The sequence below is a fragment of the Puma concolor genome, chromosome B4 (genome assembly GCF_028749965.1).
Source record: "Puma concolor isolate L17-30 chromosome B4, mPumCon1.1.hap2, whole genome shotgun sequence".
NCBI classification, from domain to species: Eukaryota; Metazoa; Chordata; class Mammalia; order Carnivora; family Felidae; genus Puma; species Puma concolor.
Window position 1 is genome coordinate 59,862,035 of NC_141673.1, and position 16,572 is coordinate 59,878,606.

The window sequence follows — 16,572 nt, forward strand, 5'->3', positions numbered from 1 at the left end:
ATTTTAAGTGTATGGTTATATAATATCTTCTACCATTAGAATTAAGTTTCTTGAGTCAGATTTCTTTCTCCCAAATGACTGGCACATAGTAGGCTTTCAATGAATAATTGTTGGACAAATGAATGGATCTTGGCCATGAGTTCCAGGTTGGCACATTATTTGTAGGCTCCTTCTGAACTGGCCTCTTTCTCCTCTTGCTCCTTCCAGGACCTGGGTTTCAGTGATGAGACATGGGGTATGATGTAACCCGTTTCCAGGGGGATGTTGACGAAGACCTTATCTGTCCTATTTGCAGTGGTGTCTTGGAGGAGCCAGTCCAGGTGAGTCGGTCTGGTGGCAGGTTTGGTGGGGCACTAGATGATAGTAGAGCTAATAAAAATGTTCATAAGTAATGGGACCAGTGGGAAGTCACTGTGTTCTGGCCTCCCTCCCCCAATTCCCCCTCCCCCACCCCCTTGGCAACACACACATACAGAATAGAGGTTTGGTGCAGAGGAGCAGTGGCAGCTACAAAAGGAATAGGGCCTTTCAGAGTCTGTCTAGAGGTAGATGCCACAGAAGTCCAGCGCTTCAGATTTTCTTCTGAGGTCACTCTGAGATTTATTCTGCTATAAAATGGTCACCTGTTTTCTGTCTTCTGACAGTAGCTCAGGAACTTCCCTTTGTAGGGGCTCTGACTAGGTTCCGTGTTCCTACCATGTTTGAACTTCTGGACTCTCCTAAGTTTTCTCTGTATTTTGATGATGTAGTGTTTCAGTTAATCAGCTAGTCTGCCTGCAAGCCTTTTCATCCTGCCCTACTCTCTAACAAAGAGGGAGTAGGGAACTGTATGTACTGTCCTATTTCCTTCTTGGGACTTGCTGGAAAAACCAATTAAAAAACAACTTAAAAAATTTTTTTTAAATGTTTATTTATTTTTGAGAGAGAGAGAAAGTGCAAGCGGGGAAGGGGCAGAGATAAAGGGAGACTTCAGGCTCCCAGCTGTCAGCACAGAGTTCGACGCGGTGCTCAAACTCACAAACTGCGAGATCATGACCTGAACCGCAGTCAGTCACTTAATGGACTGAGCCACCCAGGTGCCCCTTAATTTTTTTTTTTTTTTTAATGTTTATTCATTTTTGAGAGAGAGACACACACACACAAAGTGTGAGCAGGGAGAGAGTAGAGAGGAGACACAGAATCCCAAGCAGACTCCAGGCACCGAGCTATCAGCACAGATCCTGATGCAGGACTGGAACTCACGAACCCTGAGATCATGACCTGAGGTGAAGTCAGACGCTTAACTGACTGAGCCATGCAGGTGCCCCATGGAAAAGACAATTTTTTTATTTTTTAGTTGTTAAAAATTAATGGGGAGAAACTCATGATTAACAGGCAAGTATAATAAGTGAGATGAAGTCTTCACAGTAGCATTCATGGGACATCATCCTGCATGGTCCTTATTGCCTGCCCTCTGTAAATACCAATGAATCCTCTGGCAGTCCTGGCTGGCTAGACATAATCCCATTTTCCAAACCAGGACACGAGTCAGTGAGGTCTCACGGCCCTTCCCCAACTCATTGCTTATACAGCTCCTGGGGGCTCCTCTTGATCCTTTGAGTATATTCTTATTCCAGTGTTCAACCAGTCAAAGGAGCACTGAGCTGACTGAAAGGTGCCTGAGCTGACTGAAAATCCGACTGCATTCCAATGGCAGCTAGCCCTGGACCTATACCCTGTCTGGGCCTTTGCAGCCTACTGCCAGTAGAACTATTGGCTGGGTGTGGAGCAAGCTATTGGTGGTGTCGAGAGGTCATGGGGTGTGTCAGTTCCTTCCCTTCCCCTGGCAGGGCCTTGTCTGTTTTCTGGCACTATCATTTGAGGTGAGTCACGTGTGGAGAAGTCAGTGTTGGTTCATAACTGTAAGTCAGGAGTTGCCCCCCCACCTCCACCTTTTGGGAGTAGGCCAGGAAGACCTCAGGATGCCAGGTTACCAGACACATATCCAAGGGTAGAAGGCATCTGCTAGGAATGCTGATATCCCTACATCATATTTATTTAATTTTTGAATAGGTGATAAGTTCATACGGTTCAGAAACCAAAAGAGTAGAAAGAGGCATACCGTGAGAACTCTTACTCCATCCTTGTCCCAGCCCATATAATGTCCCCATAGTTAACTCTTTTTATTATTAGTTCATTCGCCCAACTTTCTTACGTGGAGCATAGCACATTCTGTATATTTCTGCAGGGGTGGCAGGATTGGATAGAATGGTCACGAAAGAGGTGACAGTCGGGCTGAAATCTGAATGATAAGGGGATGTTCATGATAGGATTTAGAGGAAGAGCATTTCGGGCAAAGAGAAGCTGCAAAACCGGAGATGCTGAGGCAGGAGTGAGCTGGGTATAGACAAAAACAGAAAGGAGGTCAGACTGGCCTGAACACAGCACTGGGAGCATGGTGTGTGGTGAAGAGAGGTCAGAGGCACAGGGCCAGATCAAGCAGAATTGTATACGTCCTGAGTAGGAGTTTGGACTTATTTTAAGTACAAAGGGAAGCCACTGTAAACTTTTAAGCAGGAGTGATATGATTTAGTTTGCATTTTTAAGTGATCACTGTGGCTGACGAATGTAGAATGAATTATAAAGGGGTGAGGTAGAAGTAGGGAGACCAGTTAGAAGACATATTTAATAATATAGGTGAGAGATGATAGTTTGAACTGGGTTAGTGGCAGGACAGATGGGGAAAAGTGGACAAATTTAGGATTGTTTTTTGGAGATAGGATCTGTAAAGATTTTGGAAAGAATCAAATCTATCTTTGAGTGAAAAATAAAAATCTATTGATAGTTGCATTAGTGACATTGTGAATGACTCTTTCCGTTACGAAGCCTTTCTTTGTTTTGGTCTTTGGTGCCTGTGTGCACCTTGGAGGCAGAACCTGTCTTGTATTGTAAGCACCTAGCAGAGTGTTTGGGAAATAGCACACCATTCGTTCATCAACAACTACTAAATGCCTACTGTGTTTGTCCCATGCCAGAGGCCAGGGAATCCTCTCACTTTGAGGGATTAAACTTTAGAGGTTATCTGATTTATCAAAGTAAGCTGAAATACGATCTTTATGAAATTGAAAAGAATGTGACTCTATGAGAAAATGGCTCTGTTTGGGAGGATAGGCCTCACCATTGGGATTCAAGGCAATGCCTCAGGTCAGCCCTCATAAAATAGGAACCTGGGCCCACACAGAGAGGACTCTTAACTTCTCACCAGGAGTTCAAGGTGCTTGTTTTGTTTTGCTTTCTTATATTGCATTTTTGCCAGTAAATCTCTTCCCTGTGTCCTCTCTACTCTTCCTTCAAGACCCATGTCAAATTATGTCCTCCATAATAAATACGTGCCCTGATTGACCTAGCCTAGAAAGATCTCACCCTCCTTTGGATTTCTTTGGCAGTTATTGTGTATGCAATCCAGTTGGCAATTAATAATCGACTGCCTTGTGTCATCTCTCCTATTGTCCTGGAATGTTATTTATACCTCTTATTGTTACATAACTTTTTACTTGTTTGTCTTATGTCACAATTCGTTTGGAATCTTGAGCACAGGAAACCTATCTGAAGCCTGTCCCTACACAATGTCTTGCCCATAGTGCATCTGTCCTTCCCTGTGACCCCCAGGGACCTCTGGCCCTGGAAGCTGCTCAGAGGCTTGAGTAGCTTTGCGGAGTTATCATATTCAGGCTCTTAGCTCCTGCTAATTCTCTTGTGCCCCTTTTGCCCTGCTCTCCCTTCTAGGCACCTCATTGTGAGCATGCTTTCTGCAATGCCTGCATCACCCAGTGGTTTTCTCAGCAGCAGACATGTCCGGTGGACCGTAGCGTTGTGACGGTCGCCCACCTGCGCCCAGTACCTCGGATCATGCGGAACATGTTGTCAAAGCTGCAGATTGCCTGCGACAACGCTGTATTTGGCTGTAGTGCTGTTGTCCGGCTTGACAACCTCATGTCTCACCTCAGCGACTGTGAGCACAACCCCAAACGGCCTGTGACCTGTGAACAGGGCTGCGGGTGAGATTACTTCCCTTCCCCTGCCCCATACAGATAAGGACCTTCCCATTTATAACTCCCCCTCTCCCCCCACCCCTTTTTCCCAGATCCCTTGCTCACCAGCTAAGGCAGTTTCCTGTGCACGTACACAAGGAGTGTCCTTGGCCTCCCTGGCTCTCTACCCCAAGATCTCACTTCGTGCTGCTTTTTCAACTATGATCTTTTTGCTCTTGCTTTAATAAAAGAAACGAGGCAGCAGTTCCCAATCTGTGTGCTAACACTAAGGATTGATTTCCTTTATTCTTCCTTTTCAGCCCAGTACTACTTTCTCTTTGTCAGATTGACTGCTCTAATTTCTAGCCTTCTCATATTTCCTCTTGCCCTGTTCCTTTCTTTCTTTGGGGTGTGAAATAGTTGATTACATGCTGATAGCCAGGGCTATGAATCTAGGGCTTCTCAGAAGGAATGAGTGAGAAGGAAAGGAGAGCCATGTGGTAGATAAAACACTGTCTTAGAAAGGGAAAGAGGCCCAGAGAAAGTAGATAGCAAAAGGATGTGGGGGGAGCTGTGGAGAAGGAAGTGAAGGGAATAAATAAGAGGGAAGGCCTGAATGTTAGAAATCTGGGGTAGAAGAAAGCCCACTCAGCAGTTTTGTGCCTTTGCCCACATGTCCCATTGAGCGTTTCTGTTCTGTTTGTTTCCCACCCTGGGTGGCAGCCTGGAGATGCCCAAAGATGAGCTGCCAAACCACAACTGCATTAAGCACCTGCGCTCAGTGGTACAGCAGCAACAGACACGCATCGCAGAGCTGGAGAAGACCTCAGCGGAGCACAAACACCAGCTGGCGGAACAGGTAAGGCCCAGAGAACATAGGGGAGAACCTGTCCTTAATATGCAGACATGTGTATATAACAGATGTGTGACTATGTATAACTGCATGCGTGTGTCTGTGTATATGTGCAGAGAGCCATGGGTGAGAAGCACCAGTGTGAGCATGCAGCTCGGTGCCTGTGCTTGTGTGCCTGGGTGAGTGGATACTCTGCCTCTGGCTTGGTAGGGAATCAGATTGGAGCTCGTCTCCCTTTCTTTCATCCCATCAATGTCATTCATTCACCTAACATTCATCAAATGCCTTCTCTAAGAAGGTACTCGGCTAAGCACTACGGATACAACTGTGAATGAGATAGTCATATCCCTGTCTTCCTGAAGTGTATAGGTCTGGTTTTTCCTCAGATCTCTCAGTTGCCCTCATTCTCAGACTATCTTCTGTCTTTCATCTGTTGTCTGCTCTAACCATCATCCCTCGTTCTCCTTCCCTCCAACAGAAGCGAGATATCCAGCTGCTAAAGGCATACATGCGTGCAATTCGCAGTGTCAACCCCAACCTTCAGAACCTGGAGGAAACAATTGAATACAACGAGATCCTAGAGTGAGTGTCACTCAGGACATGGAGTCACTTGCTCCACATCCTGGCACCTAGCCCTGAAAGGAGGAAGTGCAAGGGATGGCAGAAGGGCGGGTAATAAAAGGGCTGGGCTGGGGCCACTGCTTTTCAGATGTTGGGATGAAGGATAGGGACCAAGGAGAAGAGGATAACTTCCAGCCCCACTATAGGATCTCCTATTGGGTGGATGGAAGGGAAAGCTTACCCAAGTATTCAGTTCATTGAGACTTAGGTGAGTACCCACATGTACAGAGCCCTGTATTAAAGGCTGTGGAGTGCTAGGAGGGCCAAAAAGAAATAGACATTGTCCCTGTTGTCAGGTAGCTTACAATCCAGAGAAGACAGTCAGTGCAAATCCAGGGGAAGGATCTAAAATGCAGCATAAACAAGCAAAGTCTAGAATCCCTTTCAGTGCTGGAGTCCCATGCAATTCATAGACTAAACTCTTAAGTGTGAATCAATATATAGAGAGTAAACAGTGCTGCATGGGACACAGGATAGAGGAATAATCACTTCATTCGGTAAACATTTGTTGAGCACTTAGTACGTGCTAGGCACTGTGTGTGTTTAGTATTGGGATTTTTAAGAAAAATGACAGAAACTCTGCACTTTTGAGTTTCATCTGGTGAGTGACATGTGGTGACTCACATGGGACCAACTAGGGAAGGATTTAGAGTTTCTGAACTAGTGATGGAAAAAGGAAGATGGGAGATTAGGGTTAAGCTGAGCACCGAGTGGGTGGTCATTCCTATTAGGAGAAAAAGCCAATGAAGAAAAGGGGGATGAGCTGGAATGACCACCTTCAACCCCCTCCACACAGGTGGGTGAACTCCCTGCAGCCAGCAAGAGTGACCCGCTGGGGAGGGATGATCTCGACCCCAGATGCTGTACTCCAGGCTGTAATCAAGCGCTCCCTGGTGGAGAGTGGCTGTCCTGCCTCTATCGTCAACGAGCTGATCGAAAATGCCCACGAGCGTAGCTGGCCCCAGGGTCTGGCCACACTAGAGACAAGACAGATGAACCGGCGCTACTATGAGAACTACGTGGCCAAGCGCATCCCTGGCAAGCAGGCTGTTGTCGTGATGGCCTGTGAGAACCAGCATATGGGTGACGACATGGTGCAGGAGCCGGGGCTTGTCATGATATTTGCGCATGGTGTGGAAGAGATATAGGAGATCTCGACGGGCTAGCAGGAAGAGATGGCAGTCAGAAAGCCCATCGCTCCAGCAGCTGGTCCCTGAGTCCTCCCTACTACCCATAGTACCATGGCTTACACACGGGCCACATGTTTCCCTGCTCTTCTGGCACTGAAGGGCCCCGGGGCACTTTGCTCAGCCTTTCAGGTGGGAAACACAGATTCCTTCCTTTTACGTAATTTCTTCCCCTAAGATGTCTGTAAATTTTCAGTCAGTTTGGAAAAGTCCTCACCTCTATATCTGTTTTCCTGCCTAGGGTCCCTGGTTCTAGATATTTTTAGAAAGCACAAAGAATTTTCTCTAGAGGATCAGGGTGGAGTGAGGAATATCTAATCGTTCCCCCTCCTCCAAAACCAGGGAATCAGAGCAGGCAGGCCTGTTGACACTAAACAGCACTTAGAGGGCAGCTCTGGGGAGCAGACATCCTGAAGAAATGGTAAGGGTGGAATCAAAACCCTAGAAATAATGAGGCCAGTAACTGGCCCTTAGGGAAAGACTGGACCTCTGTGCCAAGCAATACTCTGTCCAGCCCACCTTACAGGTGCAGGCTCCTGCTGGTTCTGCAGGTGTGCAGGTTAAGATGCCGAAAATTTCCAGATGAGCTCTTCTTTCCTACATTTTCTCATAATTAGGGAATGACAGGGTTGGGAGTAGGGGATTAGTCTTTTGAGGTGGATGTGTTCAGCAAGAAGCAGCTCTCTGGCTTTTGCTGAAATCAGGTAGGCACTGCCTCTGGCATGGGCCGTAATAGTTCCATAGACCCCTCTCCAGCCCTGTGATTGTAACTAGTTATTTTGATAATTTCCTTTGGCCATTGTTTGTATTTCCTTCTCTTCCCCCCTCCTTTTTTTTTTTTTTTAGAATGGCCTGGTTATGGCTACCCTACTTTTCCAGTCCAGCCACATTGTTGGCAATCTAATTTATTTACTTTTTTTTTTTTTTTTTTTTTTAAGAAAGGAAAAAGAAAAAAAAATTAACAAAGCTTAAAACTTTCTTTTGATATTCCTATTGTGGGGGTTCTGGATAGGGTGGGATGGGACAGGGATGGGATCTGTTTTATATTTTTCCTTTTCAGCACAATCTTTGGCTTTAATATAAGAAGGGCCCAAGGGAGTCCTTGGCTGAACTTACGTCTGCCCCAACCCTCCATAACCCCATCTGAGATGAGACGCTTCTTTTGTTATTCCAGTGATGGATGTGACAGTCCAACATCAATGCCTGTGCCCTCTGAACTTTGCTCCAGTCCTTCCAGGGGTCTCCTTGTAAAACTCTGTATTAATTTTGAAGACATTGCCATCCCCCTAACCCCCAGTTTCCTTGGAGATACATAGTTGGATTCTAAGCTTCACCAGGCAAGATGGGAGAGACATGATATCTCTGTGTCTCTGAGTACAGGCTGTGCTTTGTCTTACTCATGCCCTCTGAGAACTTCAGCTCCATTTTAGGCTACCCGGGCATTCCTTGATCCCTAGCTAGGGTGGCTAGTAGAGCTAGAGAAGGGGAGGGATAGAGGGTGTGATTATTCTAATATACCAGTGGGAGTGGGGTTGAAGACATATGGCCATATAACAGTTTCTTCTCTCTTTGGAGTTTTATTCCAGGCCAGCTTGCCTGCTATAGGTCTGGGGAGTTGGGTCATGGCTCCACTGGGAATGGGTTGGAGGGATACAGCTTGAAGGGAGTAGGGAACAGTCCTGTGTTCCAGCTCCAGGACATTGTGCTCAGGAATTTGAAAACGCTGCTATACTTAGTCTGGTTACTACATTTCTTCCACTCCCCTCTGACCCTGCCTGCCTTACTGAGGCCCATACTCTCCTGTCATCACCTTCAGACAGAGCCAGGAAGCTCAGTTAAGGCTTCCCTCCCCTTTGCACTAGTGTCTCTGCGGGTTGCTGGTTGTGTTATATGTGCTGTTCCATGGTGTTGACTGCACTAATAATAAACCTTTTACTCAACTCTCAATTCTTAATTCAACATCACTCCCCTTCTTGTGATGCTTTCTCCTCTGCTTTGCCCTTTTCTCTCACCTTGATTCCCCTATTTCTTGCTTTATAACCTACGTTTGTCGTAGAACTAACCTCTGTTTTAGGAGGATGTCTGTCTGGGAGTGTGCACCTCACTTTGCTCTGTGTGCTCTCCTCCCACTTTCCCTCCTGTCTCCTGTTCTGTAGAAGCCAACATGTTCTCTCCAGTGACCTGAACTGTGTTTTTTTTTTCCAGGGTTTGCCTTTGCCCAAATTCCATGTCTTCCTAAGTGTTCCTGGGGTTTTAGGACAATTTCAACAGAAGAGATGCATGTACCTTTCTCCATTGTCCCACAAGCACCTTTGCTTTGGAATCTGGGATTCCATCGCAGTCAGGGATGCCTCCACTACCCAGTGTCTCCTAGCCAGGGAAGTAAATGTAAGGAAAGGAACCTGGAATGATGGAACCTGGTGTGGTTGTCAAATCTTGATAAACCCTTTCACAGGCATCTGCTGCCACCTTCTCTCCCTGCCATGAGAAAAAGAAAATCTTTTTCCCCCAGTAGTATATTTGCAATTTGTTGAGCATTTATGATGCACTTCTTGTAAATCCATTAATACCCTCGATACTCTAGTGTGGTTAAAAAACAAGGGCATAAGGACATTCCTGTGCTCTGAATCTGCTACGCTTTCATGTGCACAAGGTCTGATTATAAAACACTGGTGAACACATACATACATACATACACTATATATATATATAATTTTATTTTTTATTATATACTTTATTTTTCCCCTGAAGCTTATTCAAAATTACTTTCAGAACCTGTTGCTCATTCTTGTGAATGTCACAAATGGTGCCAAATCAATCTTTTAGGGTATTTCGGTTTTTGGAAACAATATTCATTGAATATTCTGCAAGGAACTCAGGTGGGGATGGGTGTCATGTAGCGCAATGGCACCTACTTTCAAAGGATGTATTCCATAATGGAGATAAGTATATAGGAATAATAAATGTGGTAAGTAGAGCTACAAGCAATATGTGAGCAGAGGGAAGATAAAGGCACCGATTCTGATGGGTACCAGGAAATACTTGTTTAGGAGAAGTGGTATTTATTCTAGATCAGAGGTTGGCAAACTAAAGATTGCATCCCGCTGCCTGATTCTGTAAAAATGTTTTACTGGAACCCAGCCATGCCCATTTGTTTATGTATTGTCTGTGGCTGCTTTTAGATTATAACAGCAGAACTGAGTAGTTGCCACAACACTATGACCCACAAAACCTAAAATATTTGCTACTTGGCCCTATAGAAAGTTTGTCAGCCCATTGTAGACTTTTAAAGTCAGGAGAACAGGTGGGGAAATACAGAGGGTTGGTTTTGATTCTTTACTTCAGTGTGTTAATTTGAAGAATCGGAACATTTTCCTACATTGCCAACATAACATGCTTAAAATTAACAATCTATATTCACACTTCCCTAACTGGTTTAAGAAAGTACTTTTAGAGCTAATTTTTGTCCAGCCCTGGATCCAATCCAGGAACCATGTATTAACTATCTTTTGCACTCCTGCAACAATCTTTTTTGTAACACTGATTTGTTGAAGAGATTGGGCCAGTTGTCCTGGAGAGTGGTCTTTTTGGATTTGATTGATTGCTTCTGCGCGGTGCCCTTTAACTTCCTCTACCCTATTTTTGCTAAACAGAATTTGATCCAGAGCCTGAGAGATTCAAGTTAAGCAGTTCTGAGGATAGAAGACATCACAGGAGAGCTGTTCTATGTTGTGTAACATCAGGTGATAGGCCCAATTGTCCCACCATTAGTCTGATCTCTTCATGGTATACTTCTATGGTTGAGAGGTTTTTTTAGAAGCTGCTCAGGTGCCCTGAGAAGGGGGCAGCTGGCAGTGCAGTTCAGGTGGGTTGCTGCCATACAGCAACAGGGGCCCCATATTGTCAAATCTTATTGCTTCTCAAGAACCATTGGACATCCTAATGTTTATTCTAAATGCCACAAGTTTTCAACGTTGGCTTAATTAAAAAAAATTTTTTTTTGTGGGCCAAAAAAAACAGGGTCCACCAGTTTGCAACCTCTGCTTTTAGGTTGAGACCATAGTGTGAATAAAAACAAGTTATGGTGAAGGATATATTAAAGAAGGAAGACACCAGTGCAATCTGGAGCATAGAGTTTGTTGAAGGAAATGGTGGAAGATAAGACTAGAAATAACTTGGGGCCAATTCTTGGGGGGCTTTGAATACATGGCAGGGAATTTGGTCTTTAATTTTTCAGGTAAGTTTTTGACGAGGAGTAACCTCCAACTCATGATTCTGGTGGCAATGGAAAGACAGTGAAAAATTGGTGACAATACCAAATAAGCTTTGCAGTAAATCATGCAATAGGATGAGAGCTTGAAAGAGCAGGAAAGAGGACAAGAGACAGGGAATAAAGTTGACAGGCCTTAGTAACTGACTAGATTCACTCAGCCAACACTTAGGGCATACCTGTCATGTGCCACACGTGACATGTATTTGAGATGCACAAATAATTGAGAAAAAAGTCCTTAAAGGAATTTGCAGTTTAGTAGGTGACAGACACTTGAACAAAGGAAATGTAAAATAATATATTGCTAATAAGGACTAAGTACAATGGAATGATAGGAGGAAAGGGTTCAACTACCTACTACCAACGGTGAGATGCTTCTCAGAAGAATCACTTAGGGATGGGGATGCCTAGGTAGCTGAATCGGTTGAATGTCTAACTCTGGACTTTTGGCCCAGGTCATGATCTCATGGTCATGAGATCAAGCGCTGTGTCCAGCTCTGTCCTGGGCATGGAGCCTGCTTAAGATTCTCTAGGGGTGCCTGGGTGGCTCAGTCAGTTAAGTGTCTGAATCTTGATTTCGGCTCAGGTCATGATCTCATGGTTCATGAGTTCAAGCCCAGCGTTGGACCCAGCATAGAGCCTGCTTGGGATTCTCTCTCTCTTCCCCTCCCTCCTCTCTCTCAAGATAAATAAACATTAAAAAAAAAAAAAAGTTCTCTCTCTGCCTCTCCCCTGCTTACTCTTTCTCAAACATTTTAAAAAGTGACCTTTAAAAAAAATCCTTTAAAAGAAGAATCACTGGAACGGAGTTCTGAACAAGATCAGATACTGGCAGTGAGGAAAGAAGGTTGTTCATTTATTGTGATTTGGGCACTATTGTAAGTATCAAACATCTCATCATCCCAACGGTTTTTATCAAAAGGTGCCTATTGCCATCTCCATTTTCTATGTGGGAAATAGCCAACAAAATTCGCATAGCTAATGATTAGAACTGGGATTTGAACCAAGAAAGTCATTTCAGAGCTTGAGTTCCTAACCAGGGTCACGTAACCAAAGATGAGTCACAGATAAAAGACCGATTTCTCCTGTGAGAATGAAAGATAGGGTCATTATTAACCTGAATAGGCAGGAGGAGAGGATGAGCAGGTTTCAATGGTGAAGTAATGAGCTCAGGTGGGGAACATTGGGTTGAAAATACTATCACATAAAGGTATTTAGCCAGTAAATGGAAACGTGGATCTGGGGCTTAAAAGCATGTGGATTTGGGAGTTATCTGCCCAAAGGTGGTCAAGAAATTGTAGGAATGAATGCCAACACCAAAAGGACAGGACGAAGGCTAAGAATGGGACTGGGGGTGGGTGGATTCCAGAAGTAATCTGGAATAAATTCTGGAAAATAGATGCATGATAAAGTTGGCTACTGCTGCAGCTTAAAAAGAGATTTAGAATGATTTTTTTGTATGATAATAGGATTATAGTGTGTGTATGTCTTGAGTACAGTTGACAAGTAATGAATCATTTAAATGTGGCTCATAAACTAGCTGTGAAGGAGTTCCAGAACTGTTTTGTGCAACGATGGCACTGCATAGTCACATAAAAGCAATTTTGGATAAGGTCTCCTAATTTGTCACTGAAAAGTTTAGTAGGGGAAGGCATTAGCTACTCAGTTATAAGAGAAAGAACTTCATGAGAGAAGGTATTAAGTTGTCAATGGAGATGCTCAGCCTGATTAAATTGGGGGTATCTCGCTGGGAAGAATTAAGGATTTTTAAAAAATGGTTGAATTTAGGCAGGGTGTGTTTTTTTTTTTTTTTTTTAATTTTTTTCAACGTTTATTTATTTTTGGGACAGAGAGAGAGCATGAACGGGGGAGGGGCATAGAGAGAGGGAGACACAGAATCGGAAACAGGCTCCAGGCTCTGAGCCATCAGCCCAGAGCCTGACGCGGGGCTCGAACTCACGGACCGCGAGATCGTGACCTGGCTGAAGTCGGACGCTTAACCGACTGCGCCACCCAGGCGCCCCTAGGCAGGGTGTGTTGATCACAGAAGCATGTTTCTCTTTTTGTTTTAAAATACCTTTTTTCTTAATGTTTATTTTTGACAGAGAGACAGAGCACGAGTGGGGGAGGGGCAGAGAGAGAGGGAGACACAATCCGAAACAGGCTCCAGGCTCTGAGCTGTCAGCACAGAGCCCGATGTGGGGCTGGAACTCAAGGACCGTGAGATCATGACCTGAGAAGTTGGATGCTTAACCGACAGAGTCACCCAGTTTCCCCTAAAGTATTCTTTTTTAATGTTTATTTTATTTTTGAGGAAGAGCAAGGGAGGGGCAGAGAGGGGGACAGAGGATCTGAGGCGGGCTCCATGCTGACAGCAGAGAGCCCAACACAAGGGCTCCAACCCATGAACTATGAGATTATGTCCTGAGCCAAATTTGGAAGCTTAACCGACTAAACCATCCAGGTGCCTCTAAAATAAACATTAAAAAAAAAAAAAAAAATCTCACGATATTTAAATGTGGTTACTGCAGAAAAAAGTATTTACTCTCTTGAGCAACACTGCTGATTTATAAAACCTAATATCTTAATTTTTCCAATAAAACTCTTCCCTACCATTTTCTTTGTAAAAACAGTAATTTTAAAATTCAATGTATAACACTCCCATTCTATACATGTGGGCCGATATTAATCCTTCCCCTTCTACAAATACTTTTTTTTCCCCCACAAATACTAAGTTTTTGTTTCAGGTTCCCCAATGAGCAGACTAAGAAGGGCAAGATGAGATGGAGCAAAAGAAAGCTTAAGAGTTGTCTGGTTAGCCTCCAGATCAAAATATAACCAAGAGTGACATTAAAACAACCCCTTCAGGAGCCCTCAGATTTCCAAATAGCTCTGAGGCTCAGAGTCTTTTATTTGCCTGGAACACTGTAGATCATCCAGATCAACTACCATCATGAAACCAAAGTCATGAACAAGATTCTGTATACCCTCTGCTTGATTGTCTCTAAGAAAGTCGACCATCATCTGAGTCCCATGGTAGACACCTTCTATTACTAGATATTGAGTCAAAATCTACCTTCCTGATGCTTCAGCCTATTGAAACCCAATAGTATCTTCTGTTATTCTGTTTCTGTGTGACAACCTTCCAGTTAGATGAAAAGTTGGCTGTCATATCCTTCCTAAGGCTTCTTCATGCTAAACACCCACAGTTCTTTCAGTATCATTTTAAGTTCCTTCTCAATTCTGGCAATTGACCAATGGAAACACTGAGAACCCTCAGGGCAAAATCAATGTGACTCTTACAGTGGTGAAACTGGGGCACCTGGAAGGCCACTGTAACAAATTAGATGATGTGATGGAAGAAGAAATGATTGATGAATCATGGGCATGGGAGAAAAGAAAATGTCAGATTAATTCTTAAGATTGGAAACTAGATGGAATTGAGAGAATAGTATTAACAGAAATGGGAAACGTCGAGAATGTCATCTTGGGAAAGGAGCAGTTTGAGTTTTGGGTGACATTAGGTCAACTATGAAGTCATAGGTAGCTGAAGGTACAGGACCACAGTTTGGCTTGGGATTTTTGTCTTGGAGTAGGAAAAAGAATGGAGCTTTTGGCAGAATTCCACAGAAGGAGGGAGAAAACAAATGAGATGGAGAAACAATGTTCTAAGAGAAGAGAGTACAGTGTCTCTGAAGTCCAATAAGAAATCAATAGTTTCGGGGGCACCTGGGTTGGCTCAGTCAGTTAAGATATGATTTTGGCTCAGGTCATAATATGGTTTGTGAGTTTGAGCCCCATGTCGAGCTCTGTGCTGACAGCTCAGAGCCTGAAGCCTGTTTCAGATTGTGTGTGTCTCTCTCTGCTCCTCCCCTGTTCACACTCTGTCTCTCTCTCAAAAATAAACATTTTTAAAAGTTTAAAAAAAAGAAAGGAAGGAAAATAAAAAGAAAGAAAGAAAGAGGGAGGAAGAAAGAAGAAAAAAAAGAAAGAAGGAAAAAGAAAGAAAAGAGAAAGAAAGAAAGGAAGGAAGGAAGGAAGAAAGGAAGGAAGGAAGAAAAAGAAAGAAAGAAAGAAAGAAAGAAAGAAAGAAAGAAAGAAAGAAAGAAAGAAAGAAAGAAAGAAAGAGAAAAGAAAGAAAGAGAAAGAAAGAAATGATTTCAGGGCTCCTGGGTGGCTCAGTCGGTTGAGCATCCGAATTCAGCTCAGGTCATGATCTCTTGGTTCGTGAATTCAAGCCCCACATCTGGCTCGCTGCTGTCAGCACAGAGCCTGCTTCAGATTCTCTGTCCCCCTCTCTCCCCTGCCCCCCCCCTCTCAAAAATAAATAAACATTAAGAAACTGAAGGTTTCAGGGGCACCTGGGTGGCTCAGTTGGTTGAGGATCCAACTTCAGCTCAGATCATGATCTCACAGTCTGTGGGTTCAGGCTCCACGTCAGGCTCTGTGCTGACAGCTCAGCGCCTGGAGCCTGCCTGCTTCGGATTCTGTGTCTCCCTCTCTCTCTACCCCTCCCCTGCTCATGCTGTCTCTCTCAAAAATAAATATTTTTTAAAAATTAAAAAAAAAGAATCCAACTTTAGCTCACGTCATGATCTCAGTTTATGAGTTCGAGCCCAGCGTTGGGCTCTGCACTGACAGCCCAGAGCCTGGAGCCTGCTTCAGACTCTGTGTCTCCCTCTCTCTCTGCCCCTCCCCCTTTCACACTCTCTCTGTCTTTCTCAAAAATAAACATTAAAAAAAAAAGAAATCGAAGTTTTCAAAGTTAGCAAAGGTTTTCACAACAGAGTATTAAGAAAGTAAGAAGCTAGAGGCAGAGAGTATACATTTTATTCCAAAAACAGAAGTAGAGATGCCTGGCTGGCTCAGTTGGTGGAGCATGCAACTCTTGATCTTGGGGTTGTGAGTTCAAGCCCCATGATAGGTGTAGAGATGGGTGGAGGTGTAGAGATGGGTGGCTTAGTTGGTTAAGCATCTGACTTCAGCTCAGGTCATGATCTCACCACTCATGGGTTCGGGCCCTGCATCAGTTTCTGTGCTGACAGCTCAGAGCCTGGAGACTGCTTAGGATTCTTTGTCTCCCTCTCTGTCTGCCCCTCCCCCCACACACACTCTGAGTCTCTCTCAAAGGATAAATAAGCATTATAAAATTTTTATTTTATTTAAAACACTTTTGGGGCGCCTGGGTGGCTCAGTCGGTTGGGCAGCCGACTTCAGCTCAGGTCATGATCTCGCGGTCTGTGAGTTCGAGCCCCGTGTCAGGCTCTGTGCTGACAGCTCAGAGCCTGGAGCCTGTTTTGGATTCTGTGTCTCCCTCTCTCTGACCCTCCCCCGTTCATGCTCTGTCTCTCTCTGTCTCAAAAATAAATAAATGTTAAAAAAAAATTAAAATAAAATAAATAAAACACTTTTTTGTGTTTATTTTTGAGAGAGAGGGAGAGACAGAGTGTGAGTGGGGGAGGGGCAGAGAGAGTGGGAGAGACAGAATTTGAAGCAGGCTCCACACTCTGAGCTATCAGCGCAAAGCTAGACTTGGGTCTTGAACTCATGAATCGTGAGATCATGACCTAAGTCGAAGTCCAACGCTTAACCAATTGAGCCACCCAGGTGCCCCATTAAAAAATTTTAAAT

At 44.2% G+C, this 16,572-nt stretch overlaps 1 protein-coding gene across 1 annotated transcript; it reads left to right on the forward strand.

Annotated features, from left to right (window-relative positions):
• The first annotated feature begins 207 nt into the window (after positions 1-207).
• RNF41 (ring finger protein 41) lies at positions 208-10,247 on the forward strand. Its single transcript, XM_025926862.2, has 5 exons — positions 208-320; positions 3,766-4,037; positions 4,734-4,869; positions 5,342-5,445; positions 6,281-10,247. The coding sequence occupies exons 1-5, from the start codon at positions 231-233 to the stop codon at positions 6,630-6,632; spliced, it is 954 nt and encodes a 317-aa protein (XP_025782647.1). The 5' UTR covers positions 208-230; the 3' UTR covers positions 6,633-10,247.
• Positions 10,248-16,572: the final 6,325 nt, after the last annotated feature.